Below are 16,783 nucleotides of genomic sequence, written 5' to 3'. Positions count from 1 at the left end.
ATTTCATTTTACCGAAAACACTCTCAAATGCCTTAAAACAAAAAACTATGAGTTCAATTAAAATGAAGTGGGAAAATTGAAATTTAATATAACAAAATTGGAAAATAATAAAATAAATTTAATTTAATTTCAAAATAAATTGTATTGATAAATTTCCATAGCAATATATTCTAACGTATTTTACATCCCAGCAAAATATGTAACAAATATCTCTCTCTCTGAGCGTAATCTAAATCTAAATATATTTACACGTAGATGGATACAAACATCCTAGCAGATGCATTATGTATTCATTTTCAGCAGAGGCACTCATGCGTTCATTTTGGTCGCATATGTGTTTACCAGTGCAGTTAATGGTGAGATGTGAATGGGTGCTTCACATTGGGTCAGGGTCTAGTTAAAGCAAGGTCTTATTAAACATTATCGACAAAGATTACTTTAAGCAAATGCTATGCTTAATATTGTGCGGACATGCGATGTAAGTGATTTTTAAGGGAATATTTAGTCATTTAAAAGTGGGAACTTATTCATATTTGTATATTCCGATTAAATTGTTTTCACTCTTCTACGAAATTTTGCCAAATGGACTATTAAATTGGACTTGTTTGTAACTTTATTTTATAATAAATCTGTTTGGGTACTCATACCGAAATTGATGAAAAATCAAAACAGGGGTCATCAGCCAATTTTTCGTAATTTTAGTTCATGGATGTTATTGTGTACTGTTAAAATTACCCGAATATTAGAAACTTTCCTTCACACACAAAAAAAAAATATTTTTTGTTTACAACCATGAAATTAATTCAAAGAAATGATAGTATCAATTAAAAAATTAGTTGATACTATTAATTTTTGTGACTGATTTTTGTTTCAATTAAAATTTTTTTGAATCAATTAAATTATTAATTGAATATTTTTTAAAACTCAATTAAGATTTTAATTGGAAAAAATTTCGTGTAATTTTTTTGCCCTCCGAGCCGATTAGCACCGCCAGTCAGTCCGTCCGTCTGGTTATTTCTTTGTTGCTCACAAAGTAAAGGTCAAGTGATATTCAACCACGCTTGCCACATTTGGCAGAATCATTTACTGCTTGGTAGATTGGTAGATTTCATAACATTTTGGTAGATTTTGTCGAAATATTCCTCTCCAATTAAGAGTCAGAAGTAAAATTTATAGAAATAAAAAAACAAGTAACTAATGTAGAAAGTCGGGCGGGCCGACTATATCATACCCTAAACCACCCCTATCATTGGTATAGGTTTTGGAGAACATAAAGGGGGGTAATGTTTATGGGTGTCTTGTCACAATCTGAACAGAAATGTCTAATACTAGGAGCTATAGTTTATTTTGCACCAAAAGAGTTAGTATGCCACTAATATTGTGTCCATTATTAAAAAAGAGGAAATCGGTCAATTGGTTGTGGGTAATAAATCCAAATTTCTGCAAATAGGGCAATAGATTTATGTAAGATCTACATGTAAGTCTAAGTACGATCAGATAGTACATCAAAATTTGAAACTTAAATAACATAGGTTAATAAATAAGAGTATTATGGCCACATATGACAAAGTCGAGCGATGCATATATATGGGACCTATATCTAAATCTGAACCAATTTGTATAATATTTTGCAGGTATGATTGATACCACAGATGTTCACTTTGTGTAAAATTTGAGTACGATCAGTTAATAAATGAGGCCCCCATGGTCAAAAATAAGGTTATTAGGGCAAATTTTTCAAAATCGGGCGATACATATATATGGGAGCTATATCTAAATTTTAACCGCCTTCGATGAAATTTGGCACATACAGTTAGTGCTATAGAAGATTACATTTAGCCAACCTTGGGTACGATCGGTTAATAAATAAGGTTTTTATGGCCAAATTTGGGAAAATTGGCGATACATATATCTAAATCTGAACCGATTTCGATGAAATTTCGCACATACAGTTAGAGGTATAGAAGATTATATTTAGACAACTTTGAGTACTATCGGTTGATAAATAAGGGTTTTTCGGTCAAATTTGGCAAAATCGCGCGATACATATATATGGGAGCTGTATCTAAATCAGAACCGATTCCGATTATTTTTGGCACATATTGTCAGTACCATAAAAGATTAGAGTAAGCCAAGTTTGAGTAAGATCGCTTAATAAATAAGGTTTTTATGGCCAAATTTGGGAAAATCGGGGAATACCCACACACACACACACACATATATATATATATATATATATATATATATATATATATATATATATATATATATATATATATATATATATATATATATATATATATATATATATATATATATATATATATATATATATATATATATATATATATATATATATATATATATATATATATATATATATATATATATATATATATATATATATATATATATATATATATATATATATATATATATATATATATATATATATATATATATATATATATATATATATATATATATATATATATATATATATATATATATATATATATATATATATATATATATATATATATATATATATATATATATATATATATATATATATATATATTATATATATATATATATATATATATATATAATATATATATATTATATATATATATATATATATATATATATATATATATATATATATATATATATATATTATATATATATATATATATATATATATATATATATATATATATATATATATATATATATATATATATATATATATAATATATATATATATATATATATATATATATATATATATATATATATATATATATATATATATATATATATATATATATATATATATATATATTTCGATGAAATTTTGCAGGTTTAAAGGGTTATAAAAAATTTTACTGTGTGCAACATTTGATGACGATCGGTTTGTAAAAAAGCGCTACGTGACACCATTTGCCGAAATCGGGCGGAGATACATATATATGGGAGCTATATCTAAATTTGATCCCTAAATTTCTTCCAAATTCAATATCGTTCTTCCTTGTGCCCAAAAAACACCCTGTACCAACTTTCATCCAAATCGGTTAATAATTGCGAATCCTGGAATCCTGTGAACAACAAGTACATGGACAGACGGACGGACGGACACCAAGCGCTAGGTCGACTCAGGAGGTGATTCTGAGTCGATCGGTATATATTTTATGGGGTCTAAAATCAATATTTCTGGTAGGCACATTTTTTGGCCGATCAAACTTATTATACCCTGACCACTATGTTGTTTAGGGTATAAAAATTGGACGAAATGTTCCATAGAAAAAAAATAATTGACAAATCTTTCTATAGGAAAAACATTTTGACAAAAATTTCTGTAGAAATAAAATTTTGAGAAAATATTCCATTGAAATAAAATTTTGAGAAAATATTCCATTGAAATAAAATTTTGACAAAATTTTCTATAGAAATAAAATTTTGACTAACTTTTCTATAGAGATAAAATTTTGACAAAATTTTGAGAAAATTTTCCATAGAAATGAAATTTTGACAAAATTTTCTATAGAAATAACAAAATGACCAAATTTTCTATAGAAATAAAATTTTGACAAAATTTTCAATAGAAATACAATTTTAACAAAATTTTTTATAGAACAATAATTTTGGCAAACATTTTTACAAAAAAAAAATTGACAAAATTTTCTATAGAAATAAAATTTTGAAAAAATTTTCTATAGAAATAAAATTTTGACAAAATTTTCAATAAAAATAAATTAAAAATGTTCTTTAATTTCGATATTATTAAAAATTTTGATTTTCGTTTTAAGTCCATTGGCAAAATCAAAAACTTCAAAATTAAATTTTTGTAATTTGGTAGATTTTTGGTAAAACTTTTCCTAAAATTTTATCGCAATGAAATGAATATTTTGAGTAACTTCTTAAAATTATGGTAGGTTATCTTTGTCATGAGTGGCAATCGTGTAGTTTGGATTTAAGAATGGTCCAAATAGGGACAAATAATAATTTCTATTTTATATAACATATCCAAAGAAATAGTTGAAAAGCAATGAATTGAATGAAATAAACAATAATATGTATATCCTACACCCTCAAAAAAATCGCTTCTCTAACATATGTTCCAAACATATTTTGCAGGAAGCACATATATTATTGGATATTGCCGAAACATTATTGTGTTTAATAATAATAAACAATAATATGTATATCCTACACCCTCAAAAAAATCGCTTCTCTAACATATGTTCCAAACATATTTTGCAGGAAGCACATATATTATTGGATATTGCCGAAACATTATTATGTTTGTTTTATGTGAACATATTATATGTTTGGAAGTATTTTGAGCCCAAAAATATCATATGCTTGGAAGAATTTTTTCCCCAAGAAGATTGTGCTCATTCCCTCACATAATTTTCACTTCCACGAAATTTTTAGCTCTTGGCACCTTTTTCTGTAATACAAATTATTAAATTTTATATTTTTTTTTAAATTTACATTTCTCCTGAACGGAGAATCGAACCGGGAACCATGCAATTTGTAAGCCAACACACTACCCCTGGGCTACGTAGCTGTTATTGTCACCAATTGACAATTATCGTTATAAGTTACATATATATAGCATAGTTTGCAGCGCCAACGAGCCCATGCAAACATAACATTATTTAACAGAAACATACATTTGTTGGCCACGTGGAGCAGTGGTTAGCATACGTTCCATTTTTTTTTAACGAACCAAGAAAAAAAATTGTGCCCATAATGCCAAAATGATAAACAAAACATATGTCCACACATACATAAAATGCTGCTCTCAAAACGAAAACACACGCTGTTTTTTTTTTTTCAAATGTCTATTCTCTTGGTTCCGAATGTCTATTCTCTTTACTCCGAATACTCATTCTAATATTCAAATTAAATTATATTTACACCTAAGCATATCAACTTTTTGGCCTTATCATAAAACAGTTTTCCGAAACAACATACAATCGGTTTCACAGAAATTGTTATGTTGATATCTTTCGACAACCCTCCCGGTTTCCATCTCTATTTCTTTCTCTATACTTTCTCTCTCTCTCTCTCTCTCTCTGTCGCTCTCTGAATAAAATATCACAACATTATATGTTTATTCGAAATTTGTAAATTTATATATGTTTGCATTCACACATATTATTTTTATAAAACATTCATGACCCAAAAATAATATATTCTAACATATTAACATATGTGTCCCAAACATTTAGTGTTACTTTAGGAACATTACATGTTTGCACTTAAATATATTGTGTTTAAAAATTGTGCCCAAAACACATTTTGTTTATATCGGAACATATGAAAAACATATTTTTCTAACAGTGTAGTTAGTTATCACTAATTAACTAGTGCATATTATATGTTACAGAGAATGTCAACCCACTGTGCAGTATTCCCCCACATGTGTGTGCCCGCCTGTCTTCTGCATTATATGCATGCGTTAAAACATTTTTTGTTCGCCACATATCTGCTGGCACCCAACGTGCGCGAGGATATTTTCGTATTCCTAATATGTGGGGTTTGTTTTTATTTTTGCTGTGTGTTGTTGTTGCTATTGTTGTTTTACATGTTTTATTAGCATAAAAGAATTTTTGGGGTTAGTGAACTATTTTAAATTTATACATGTATCAAAGAAGCAACTATTCCAATTTATTTTTAAATCTATATATCTATTTTTTTCGGCTAAAAATTTGATGCTCAAAATAAATCCATTTCATCACACAAGATACGGGCAGCATGAGAATAGCAATAATAACGAAAACAAAAAAGCTTAATAAAACCAATCTAAAATAGGAATTACAACATTTGTTATTTTTTATGAATAGGTGATGGTTTTTATTCCATTTTAGGAGTTTTTATTTTTTTTGTTTTGTTTTTAAAGGTGATGTTTGTTTTGTGCAGCATTGGAGAGTAGCGAACAAAAAAAATGTTTTTTTTTTCATTGAGCTAATAAACATTTGTTTTATTACAAAAATAACAACAACAAAAATATGCACTTTGTTGTGAATGGTTTAACACTGCATGAAATCAAATTGAAATTAATAAATTCCCATAGAGTTTTTGTATTTTTGTAATTGAGCTTGTTTAACAAACTCTCAACTGCATTCATGATGATAGTCCAATTAATGTTTCTAAAATTTATAACTATGGAGGTTATCCACAAAAACTAAACAATTTACCATTGAATTGTGCTGCAATTTAAATTTAAAATTCATTCGAAATTAATGTTTAAATATTTTTGAAAATATTTCGTTTCTGTATTGAAAGCACATTCAATGAGAGCAGAGTTTTTCAAATTAGGTCATCTCAAATGCAAATATTTCCATGCTAACATTAAATGCTGAAATTTAATATGAAGTTTGATTTCATGCTGGAGGATAATATTTCTTGTTTTTGGACAAAAATAATGGTGAGGCTGGTCATTGCGCTATTCTTTCCATTGGTTATCGTCTAAATAGTAGATATTCTTGATCAGAGAAAAGTCTTGAAGGATTAATAGAAATCTGTGTCATATCATCACAGGTACGAATAATCTAATTCGGTGAAGTATCTCGGAATTAACTTGTCTTCGAATTTGAATTGGGATAATCATATTGATATGATAAGATCCAAGATAGCAGCGGCTACTGGAGTTCTTCGTAAATTTAAATCAAAATTCTCTACGGATACAAAACTACAATTCTATTTCTCTTTGATTCACTCCCATTTAGTATACTTACCTTTAATTTACGGGTATAAGGAAACCAAATCATTGAAGTCTCTTCAAGTAGCACAGAATAAGGCATTAAAAATTGTATATAATTTGCCAATGGATTTTTCTACAAAAACGCTATTCGAGAAATATGCTAAATCCGTACTTCCGATAAAAGGAATATATAAATACAGCATCTCAGTGTTTATGTTTAAATGTGTTAGGAAGATTGGGAATCAATGTATTTCATTCCGTAATAATTTCAATCAGTCTCAATGTAACACTCGTCAACGCTTAAACTTAATAGCCTCTAGATGTCGCCTAGAATTAACGAAGCAAAAGATTGAATACGCTGGGCCACATATATATAACGAATTACCAAATAGTCTGAAAAATATTGCTACAATATCAGGTTTTAAAAACAAGATGAAATTGTACCTATTGGAAACTATAGAAACACTTCTTTAAAATAATTGTATACGTAAAGATTTCTTAAAAAATAAATTACGGTATGTTTGTACATAAACACAACATAATTTGATTAACGTAATTTTCTAAATATATAATTTGATTAACGTAATTTTCTAAATATATGAATTGTTTTTTGTTGCCAATAAGTCTCTATAAAAGCCTTTAAGGCGCAGAGACGATAAAAATGTTGTATATATTTTTAATGAAATAAAGATTTTCAATACAAAAAAAAAAAAAAAAAAAATAATGGATGCGTTAAATTTTTCTACATAATTTCCCTACGGAATATGTTTAAATAAAAAAGTCACTTTTTTATAAAAAAAAGAAATTTGAATATCGATTTTCTACTTTATCAAAAATTTAATATTATATTGATTTTCTCCTCTAATACAGTCTGGCTGATATATTTTGCAACCACTTACATGTTGGTATAATTTCTAAACTGCTCGTCTGACAGCTGACAAACTTATTCCAGTGATAGTTCATTTTATTGTTTACATGCTTTGTAAACAATTGTGTTTGATCTATTGCATTTAAAAATGCAGTCATTCGTGATGGAATTCAAAGGTGATAGTATAATTGTTTTATATTTGTCTGGAAAACCACGAGTTCTATCGTTAGAGCCCTCCAGCATTTCAATGTAAATAAATTTTTGTTTCCCGTACAAATTGCTCATTATCGTGATACTGGCACTATTGTTTTGCGTCCACAAAGTGGAGGACAAAAAAACACCAACAAGTGTATACGGCCGTAAGTTCGGCCAGGCCGAATCTTATGTACCCTCCACCATGGATTGCGTAGACACTTCTACGAAAGAATGTCATCCACAATCGAATTACTTGGGTTGTGGTCTCTTAAAACTTCTTAACATCGTTTTCTAAATTTTGAGTTAGTCCAAACGTGGTATATATTAGACAAAAAAGTTATGTATAGGTAAGTAAGTCTACAAATAATTACGAATCGATATTGACTTTTTGCACGACACGTAGAGAGCCAGAATTGAAATATGGGGGTCGCTTATATGGGGGCTATATACAATTATGAACTTGATATGGACCAATTTTTGTGTGATTGGGTATCGATTTATCTGAGGGCTATATATAACTATAGACCGATATGGACCTAGTTAGGCATGGTTGTTAACGGCCATATACTAGCACAAAATACCAAATTTCAACTGACTCGGATAAAATTTGCTCCCCCAAGAGGCTCCGATCTCGGGATCGGTTCATATGGGGGCTATATATGATTATGGACTGATATGAACCACTTTTAGCATGGTTGTTAGATACCATATACTAACACCATGTACCAAATTTCAACCAGATCGGATGAATTTTGCTTCTCCATAAGGCACCGGAGGCTAAATCTGGGGATCGGATTATATGGCAGCTATACATAATTATGGACTGATATGAACCAATTCCTGCATGGTTGTTGGATACAATATACTAACATCACGTACCAAATTTCAACCGAATCGGATGAATTTTGCTCTTCCAAGGGCCTATACCAAATTTGAACTGAATCATATAAATGTTGGTCTTCCAAGAGGCTCCGGAGGTCAAATCTGGTGATCGGTTTATATGGCGGCTATATATATACTTATGGAACGATGTTGACCAATTTTTGCATGGTCATTAGAGACCTTACATCATGTACCAAATTTCAGCCGGATCGGATGAAATTTGTTTCTCTTAGAGGCTCCGCAAGCCAAATCTGGTGATCGGTTTATATGGGGGCTATATATAATTATAGACCGATGTGGACGAATTTTTGCATGGTTGTTAGAGACCATATACTAACACCATGTACCAAATTTCAGCCGGATCGAATGAAATTTGCTTCTCTTAGAAGATTCGCAAGCCAAATTTGGGGACCCGTTTATATGGGGGCTATACGTAAAAGTGGACCGATATGGCCCATTTGCAATACCATCCGACCTACATCAATAACAACTACTTGTGCCAAGTTTTAAGTCGATAGCTTGTTTCGTTCGGAAGTTAGCGTGATTTCAACCGACGGACGGACGGACGGACATGCTCAGGTCGACTCAGAATTTCACCACGACCCAGAATATATATACTTTATGGGGTCTTAGAGCAATATTTCGATGTGTTACAAACGGAATGACAAAGTTAATATACCCCCCATCCTATGGTGGAGGGTATAAAAATGTTTCGAAAATTGAAGGCCACATTTGATCGAAATCCATAATACAGTTGTCGCAAAACTTGCTCGTGAACGGATGCAAAACATATTGAAAAATGAGCCTAGGCTAAAGCCATCGAAGTTCCAAAAACGTAAAAAGCTCACTGTACAATTATTTCCTTCTACAAAAAAAGTCACTTTTGATTGTACAGTTATATCCCAAAAAAATAAACTCTGTAAGTAAAGACCAGAAAAAAAATTAAGTATTTTATTGAAGTTCTTACAAGTGGTTTCTATCGTTGTCCAGAAAGAACAGAACAAGAAAAAATTACAAATGATTGCAGCTAGGCAATGTTACAGCTTGACAAAAAAATAAAGTCTCTCGTCGCAATATAATACAAAAACAAATCTTTAGTAACTTCTTATTTTTGAGAGCTCCGTTATTGAGAAATAGAAAAGAGCTAAACTTAACGATTAATACATGATAGAACTAGATTATATGGTTGTAGGTATAGCTGTGATTAGTATAAGAGAAAAAATATAAAGCTAACATGAAGGTATAGCTGTGATTAGTATAAGAGAAAAAATATAAAGCTAACATGAAAGAAACAATAATAAAAATATTTGGAGATTGGTGATGAAGCCAATACAGTGGGAAGCAAATATGTCTCCCATTTAGTTAAGGTAGTTTGATATCTTAAATTCCAATAGGGTTAGCAGCAAAATACATTTTCGGTAACATTATCCCCCCTCCCAGAATGTCTGTTCTTCAACGCAGAAATAAATGAAGGATGCCGTGCGGTGGGAGTATTTTTGATTTAGTCTTTAGACTCGGCTGTGCTCCGACTCACAGCCTGACTGGAAGAGGCATCATGATTATGTTGGCTTTCTGAAGAGGAAGAATCAAATAGGTGTCCGTCCGGTGATTGAGTGCCTGTGGGAAGAAAGCATATTTTGTTAATTGTTCTTTTAATTATTTTTCCTTTTGTAAGAATGGATACAACGCGAACATGACCGTCTGGACCTGGATGAATAGTTTGAATACGACCAAGTGGCCACTGGGCAGGTGCATACCTCTCATCTGTTATAAGGACTAAGTCACCAACTTTTGCCTCTCTTTCTGCAGTAAGCCATTTTGGTCTTGCTTGTAGGCGATTCAGGTATTCCAAATACCAGCGCTTCCAGAAATGTTGCTTGATTTTCTCAATAGACTTCCAGCGCGTTAGATGGTTGATATTTTTATCCAGTAAATTTTCATCTGGTATGCATACGGTAGGTTCACCTATGAGGAAGTGAGCGGGAGTCAATGCGTCCAGATCAGAGGGGTCCGAAGATAGTGGGCAAAGTGGACGAGAGTTCAGACAACTCTCTATTTGGCACAATAAAGTAGAAAGTTCCTCGAAACTTAAAACCCTATCCTTAATAACACGCTTCAAATGATATTTCACAGATTTCACTCCCGCTTCCCAAAGCCCACCAAAATGTGGGGAAGCGGGAGGAATGAAGTGCCATTCTGTGCCCTGCAAACATAAAGCCTTTCGAATATCATCCGGAAGTGATTTCCTATCTTTATTGTAAAGAACACGAAGCTCCTTTGAAGCTCCAACAAAATTTGTACCGCAATCCGAATATATGTCAGTACATACTCCCCTTCGTGATACAAATCGGCGGAAAGCGGCCAAAAATGAATTAGTGGTAAGGTTGGAAACCGTTTCTAAATGTATGGCTTTAGTGACCATACATATAAATAGACAGATATAACCCTTCGACATTATAGATGAGCGTAGAGACGAGTTTTTAATTGTAATAGGGCCAGCATAATCCACACCACTGTGTTTAAATGGTCGTGTAACATTTAGGCGTACAGCTGGTAAATTACCCATAACTTGCCGACAAAATTTTGCAGAATACCTAAAACAAGACATGCAGTTATGAATCACAGTCTTTGCCAATTGATTACCAGATAGTATCCAAAATCTCCGACAAACGTATGACATAGTTAGAGCAAGACCTCCATGCAGTGTTTTCTCATGGGCATCTTCTATGATAAGTCTGGAAAGAGGATTGGACTTACTTAGAAGCATTGGATGTTTCATATCATATGGTAAAGATCCCTGTTGCAAACGGCCTCCCACACGAATAATACCGCAATCATCAATGAAGGGTAATAATTTCATCAAAGGGGTTGACTTTAAATTATTTTTCGATATCAAATCTCGGATTTCCATGGGGAAGTCAATCTTTTGACTTATTGTCACAAGTCTAATCAAGGTGGTGTTAATAATACCACTCCCTAGGTTGCCCGTTGCCTTTGACTGAGAATTTTTGCAATTGTAACAAAATCTAATGCAAAGAGAAGCTATACGTAGTAATGTGGAAAGCTTCGAAAATTTCAAAAATAAATCGGGATATGTCGGTATAGAAGCCATATGGTTGTGTAATTTTGGCCCCTTGGCCTCTTCGGAAGTATGATAATCCTGTATCGTCTCTGGCCATAAATTTGGAGGTGTTTTTAAAAACGCCGGTCCATTCCACCAGACTTGACAATCTATAAGTTCAAAAGGATATATGCCCCTGGAGGCACTATCAGCAGGGTTCAATGAAGAGGGTACATACCGCCATTGTGTGTTACAAGTCAATCTTTGGATTTCAGCAACCCGATTGGCAACATAAACTACCCAATGTGAGGGTGGTTTTTGTATCCAGCTCAATACGGTCTTGCTATCACTCCAGAAAAATATATCCACCAAATTACCAAAGGTTAACGAACCTTTTAAACGTTGAACTAAATTCGCTCCAAGCACAGCAGCGCAAAGCTCAAGCCTCGGTATCGATACTGTCTTAATTGGAGTAATTTTCGACTTGGATTGTAACAAATGCACAGATGTCTCACCTTCGGTCATAACTCTGGCATATACAACAGCAGCGTAAGCCGTTGTAGATGCGTCACAAAAACAGTGAAGTTCCACATGGGAACTTGGAGACGTCTGAATCCATCGTGGAATTTGTACATAAACGAACTTGCCCAAAGAAGACCGGTACTTCATCCATTCCTTCTCAATGTCCACAGGAACTTTACTGTCCCAATCAACCCCATGTTGCCATAATCGTTTAAACAAATTTTTCGCAATAACGGTGGAAGGAGTTAACCATCCTAAAGGGTCAAAAAGACGGGCAGATTCCGATAATATTGAACGTTTCGAAACTGTAGTTGGTTCAGCCAGCTGAACATCGAATGAAAAATAATCAGTCCCAACATTCCAATGCACGCCTAAGGTCTTAGCCACACTATCATGATCGAATTTCCTTATAACAGAAATATCCTTAAATTCCTCAGGAATGTTTCTCAGTAGTTCCATAGAATTCGATATCCATTTCCGGAGTATAAATCCCCGTCTCTTTAAGATATCACACAAATTCTGCTGCAATCGAATTACCCCTTCTATGGTGTCTGAGCCCGAAATTATATCGTCGACATATGAGTCTGAACATAAAATTCCGCACTCATGAGGAAATTCCGATTTAAATTCATCGGATATTTGTCTAAGAACCCTTAACGACAAATATGGCGCAGATGTGGTACCATAAGTGACCGTATTCAACTGATAAACAGAAATCTCGTCAGAAGGCGAATGACGCCATAGAATCTTTTGAAATGGTCGATGTTCCACGCAAACCTCGATCTGCCTAAACATCTTCTCTATATCGGCACTAAACGCATATCTATGCCTCCTCCATTTCATAATAACCTGGGGCAAGTCGTTCTGCAAAGCCGGTCCCGGCCAAAGCTCTTCATTAAGTGGTTTATGTCCACTTAAATGACTACTGCCGTCAAATACCACCCTTAATTTCGTGGTGGAACTACTCTCTTTATAGACGCCATGGTGAGGGAGAAAATATCCCCCCGACGTGCCAGTGCCAGAAAAATCACATAGCCTGGACATATGACCTAAGGATTCATAGTCACGCATAAACTCCCTATACATGGCCGCAAATAGGGGCCGCTTCGTAAATGACGATTCCAAATTACTGAATCGTTTCAATGCCCCGAATAAGTTATTATGAATATTGGGAAGCGAGTTCTCGAGCAAAAGGGACCTAAATGGTAAATTCACTACATATTTGCCAGAATCAGACGTATATGTCGTCCGACGAAATAGGTCCTCGCATAAAATCTCCTCATTACTCAGATCCCTACTATCGACTATGTCCTCTTGTCTCCAAAACGATTGTAGTATCGATTCAATATTAACATTATGGAAAAGTAAAATACTTGTATTAGTGGGCTCAGCAGATCCCGAAAAGACCCATCCAAAATGGGTGTTTTGAAAAAACAACCCCCCGCGGACGAATGATTCCGTAGGAATCTTTATCTTGGAACAAACATCGGAACCCAATATTAAATCAATTGGGTCTGACCTGTAATAGTATGGGTCTGCCAAGGTATCCACCTCTAAGTCGGGAAATGAAATCATACTTTTACATGGTTTATAAGAAGTTATCTTGGTAAGTACCAAAGCGTCACATGTTAGTACTGGTTCCATTCTTGACGACCACAGAGGCAACTCGGCAATATACCTGGAGATATTAGCATGACTATCCCCAACTCCAAGAATTTTGCAATAATTATGCTTCCTTTGAACCCCTATTAATTGGACCGCAGCCTCTGAAATCAAACTAGCCTGAGACCCTGGATCCAAAAGAGCCCTCAAATGAAACCGCCCCCGACCCGTATTCACATATAATCGAATTGTGTAAAGAAATACATTTTGAAGTGCGTAGGAGTTATGAGAAGCAATCTGGGAAACATTGTTGTCCTCAGAATTCAAAGGCTGAATATTCACCGAACCTTCCGTATGAAGAACAGTGTGATGTGCTTGGTTACAGGTGGCACACCGATAAGGTGAGGCACAATTGTCCTGTAGATGTCCAACTGACAAACAATTCCTACAAACGTTCCTATTCGACAGAAACTCGTTCTTAGCACCCATGGATAATGCAAGGAATTTATAGCACTTGGACAAAGGGTGACTTTTAGAGCAGAAAATACAGTTCACACACTTTGGTTGAGCAACGTTACAGTTCAAAAATGTGTTCCTAGTCCTGTAATTGGACCTAGTAGATCTATCCTTGTTAGAGGAAGATTGTTCGCTATCTAATGACTCCAAAGTCCGAAATGTCCTTTCCAGAAAGTCAAACATTTCCTTTCTAGTCGGAAGCTCGGTTGAAGACTTCAAAGAGTGCTCCCACTCCTTTCTAGTCTGCAAATCAAGTTTCTGACATAAAAGATGAATCAACACTGGATCCCAGGTGGTAGTATCCACATCTAAATTCCGCAGCGAGGACAGACACTCTTGCGTAGTATCAAGTAACACCTTTATACTATTGAAACATCCATCGCTTTTTGGAATGTTAAAAAGCCTAGACATTAGTGAACCTACAATCATGCGCTTATTATGATACCTGGATTCTAAAATATTCCAGGCGGAGTCATAATTTGCCTCAGTGGCAGATATCGTCCGGATTAGCCCAGCAGCCTCGCCCGTAAGTGTACCCTTTAGATAAAAAAATTTCTGAACTTTTGATAAGGAAAAGTTATTGTGTACCAGAGAGAGGTAGATATCTCTAAAGGGTATCCACTCCATATAATCACCAGAGAAGCTGGGTAAAGATATCTTGGGAAGCTTTGCTTCCATTGTGGCCGTCGTGTCAGCCTGGCCATGAGTAACTGCAAATGTGCTACTAAATGGTGAAGCCGGTGATGCATTTTGTGGCATTGAATCCATTATACTGCCCTTGAAAAGAAAGTATTGATCCGAAAAATTATAGAAACATGATTCAACCATATAGGGAATATCAGAAACATCGAGAGCCGTCTCTCTACTGGTTCGGACAATTTCGTCATGCTGATACTTGAATTGATGATATAAGTCATCAAGTTCTTGACCCAGCGTGCTCAAATAACCACGAGTCTTTGTAATCTCACTCCTCGCGACAAATCGATCATACAATTCTTCCACGGTACGCATTATATCACGTTGACTCGAGATCAATTGATCTATGTCACCCATGTTCGTGAAATAAATAAATAAAATTAAAAAAAACTAAAACTTTCGATTACGTCTTGGCAACCGGCGCACTTCCACTCGTACGAAACAAGAACACAATCTCTCAAAAAATTAATAAAAAATAAAAATAAATTGGGAATAAATTCCCGGGTTTCGGCACCAAATAAATATAATGTACAATTATTTCCTTCTACAAAAAAAGTCACTTTTGATTGTACAGTTATATCCCAAAAAAATAAACTCTGTAAGTAAAGACCAGAAAAAAAATTAAGTATTTTATTGAAGTTCTTACAAGTGGTTTCTATCGTTGTCCAGAAAGAACAGAACAAGAAAAAATTACAAATGATTGCAGCTAGGCAATGTTACAGCTTGACAAAAAAATAAAGTCTCTCGTCGCAATATAATACAAAAACAAATCTTTAGTAACTTCTTATTTTTGAGAGCTCCGTTATTGAGAAATAGAAAAGAGCTAAACTTAACGATTAATACATGATAGAACTAGATTATATGGTTGTAGGTATAGCTGTGATTAGTATAAGAGAAAAAATATAAAGCTAACATGAAAGAAACAATAATAAAAATATTTGGAGATTGGTGATGAAGCCAATACAGTGGGAAGCAAATATGTCTCCCATTTAGTTAAGGTAGTTTGATATCTTAAATTCCAATAGGGTTAGCAGCAAAATACATTTTCGGTAACACTCACCTATGCACAAAATAAGTTACTTATTTTATAAAATATAATTTATATAATATAATTTAAATTAAAAATTAATTTTATAATATATAAAAATAAACAGAGGCAATTATCGAATTTGGTTTTCTGATGAAGCTCTGGGCAGGCTAACATTTCGACCTCTGACCATTGACATTCCTATAGAACCCAGCACTAGCACGCGTCAACCAAGAGGGGCTTAGAACGAATTTTCCACAATGGCCACCAATCTCCGTATCTCAATCCGTTTGATTGTTGTGCCTAGAAAATTTGGGGAGTTGGCACTAAAAATACCAAAGTGCCCAGAAATGAACCAAAATACCGCAGAGTCACGTGTGATGGTTTTGTCGGCTGCTGGAAGGCCACAATTCGTAAAATAAATATGCAGTATTAAGTGTACTTTCTGTGCTAATTTTCGGAGTAAAACTTTGGCGTTCTTGGTCATATGAATCTAAATCGGGCCAAAGATATATATGAGAGCTATATCTAAAACTGAACCGATTTCAACCAAATTTGGCACACTTTACGATACTATCACTTGTACTTCTTGTGCAAAATTTAAAGCACATTAAGATAAAACACTGAATTCTGGTGCCATATCTGGGCACATCGGGCGAAAGATATATATGGGAGCTTTATCTTAATCTGAACCGA

At 33.5% G+C, this 16,783-nt stretch overlaps 2 protein-coding genes across 4 annotated transcripts in view; one reads left to right on the top strand and one right to left on the bottom strand.

The window, feature by feature from the left end:
- Nlg1 (Neuroligin 1) overlaps positions 1-16,783 on the top strand; it is a 280,296-nt gene that overhangs the window by 36,689 nt on the left and 226,824 nt on the right. The gene's annotated exons all lie outside the window — the stretch shown is intronic.
- Positions 10,165-15,417, bottom strand: LOC142221165 (uncharacterized). The gene has a single exon (XM_075290746.1). The coding sequence runs from the start codon at positions 15,415-15,417 to the stop codon at positions 10,165-10,167; it is 5,253 nt and encodes a 1,750-aa protein (XP_075146861.1).

The sequence above is a fragment of the Haematobia irritans genome, chromosome 1 (genome assembly GCF_050003625.1).
Source record: "Haematobia irritans isolate KBUSLIRL chromosome 1, ASM5000362v1, whole genome shotgun sequence".
In the NCBI taxonomy this organism is placed as follows: Eukaryota; Metazoa; Arthropoda; class Insecta; order Diptera; family Muscidae; genus Haematobia; species Haematobia irritans.
The sequence above is the reverse complement of the archived record's forward strand: the minus strand, read 5'-3'. Positions and strand labels throughout refer to the sequence as shown.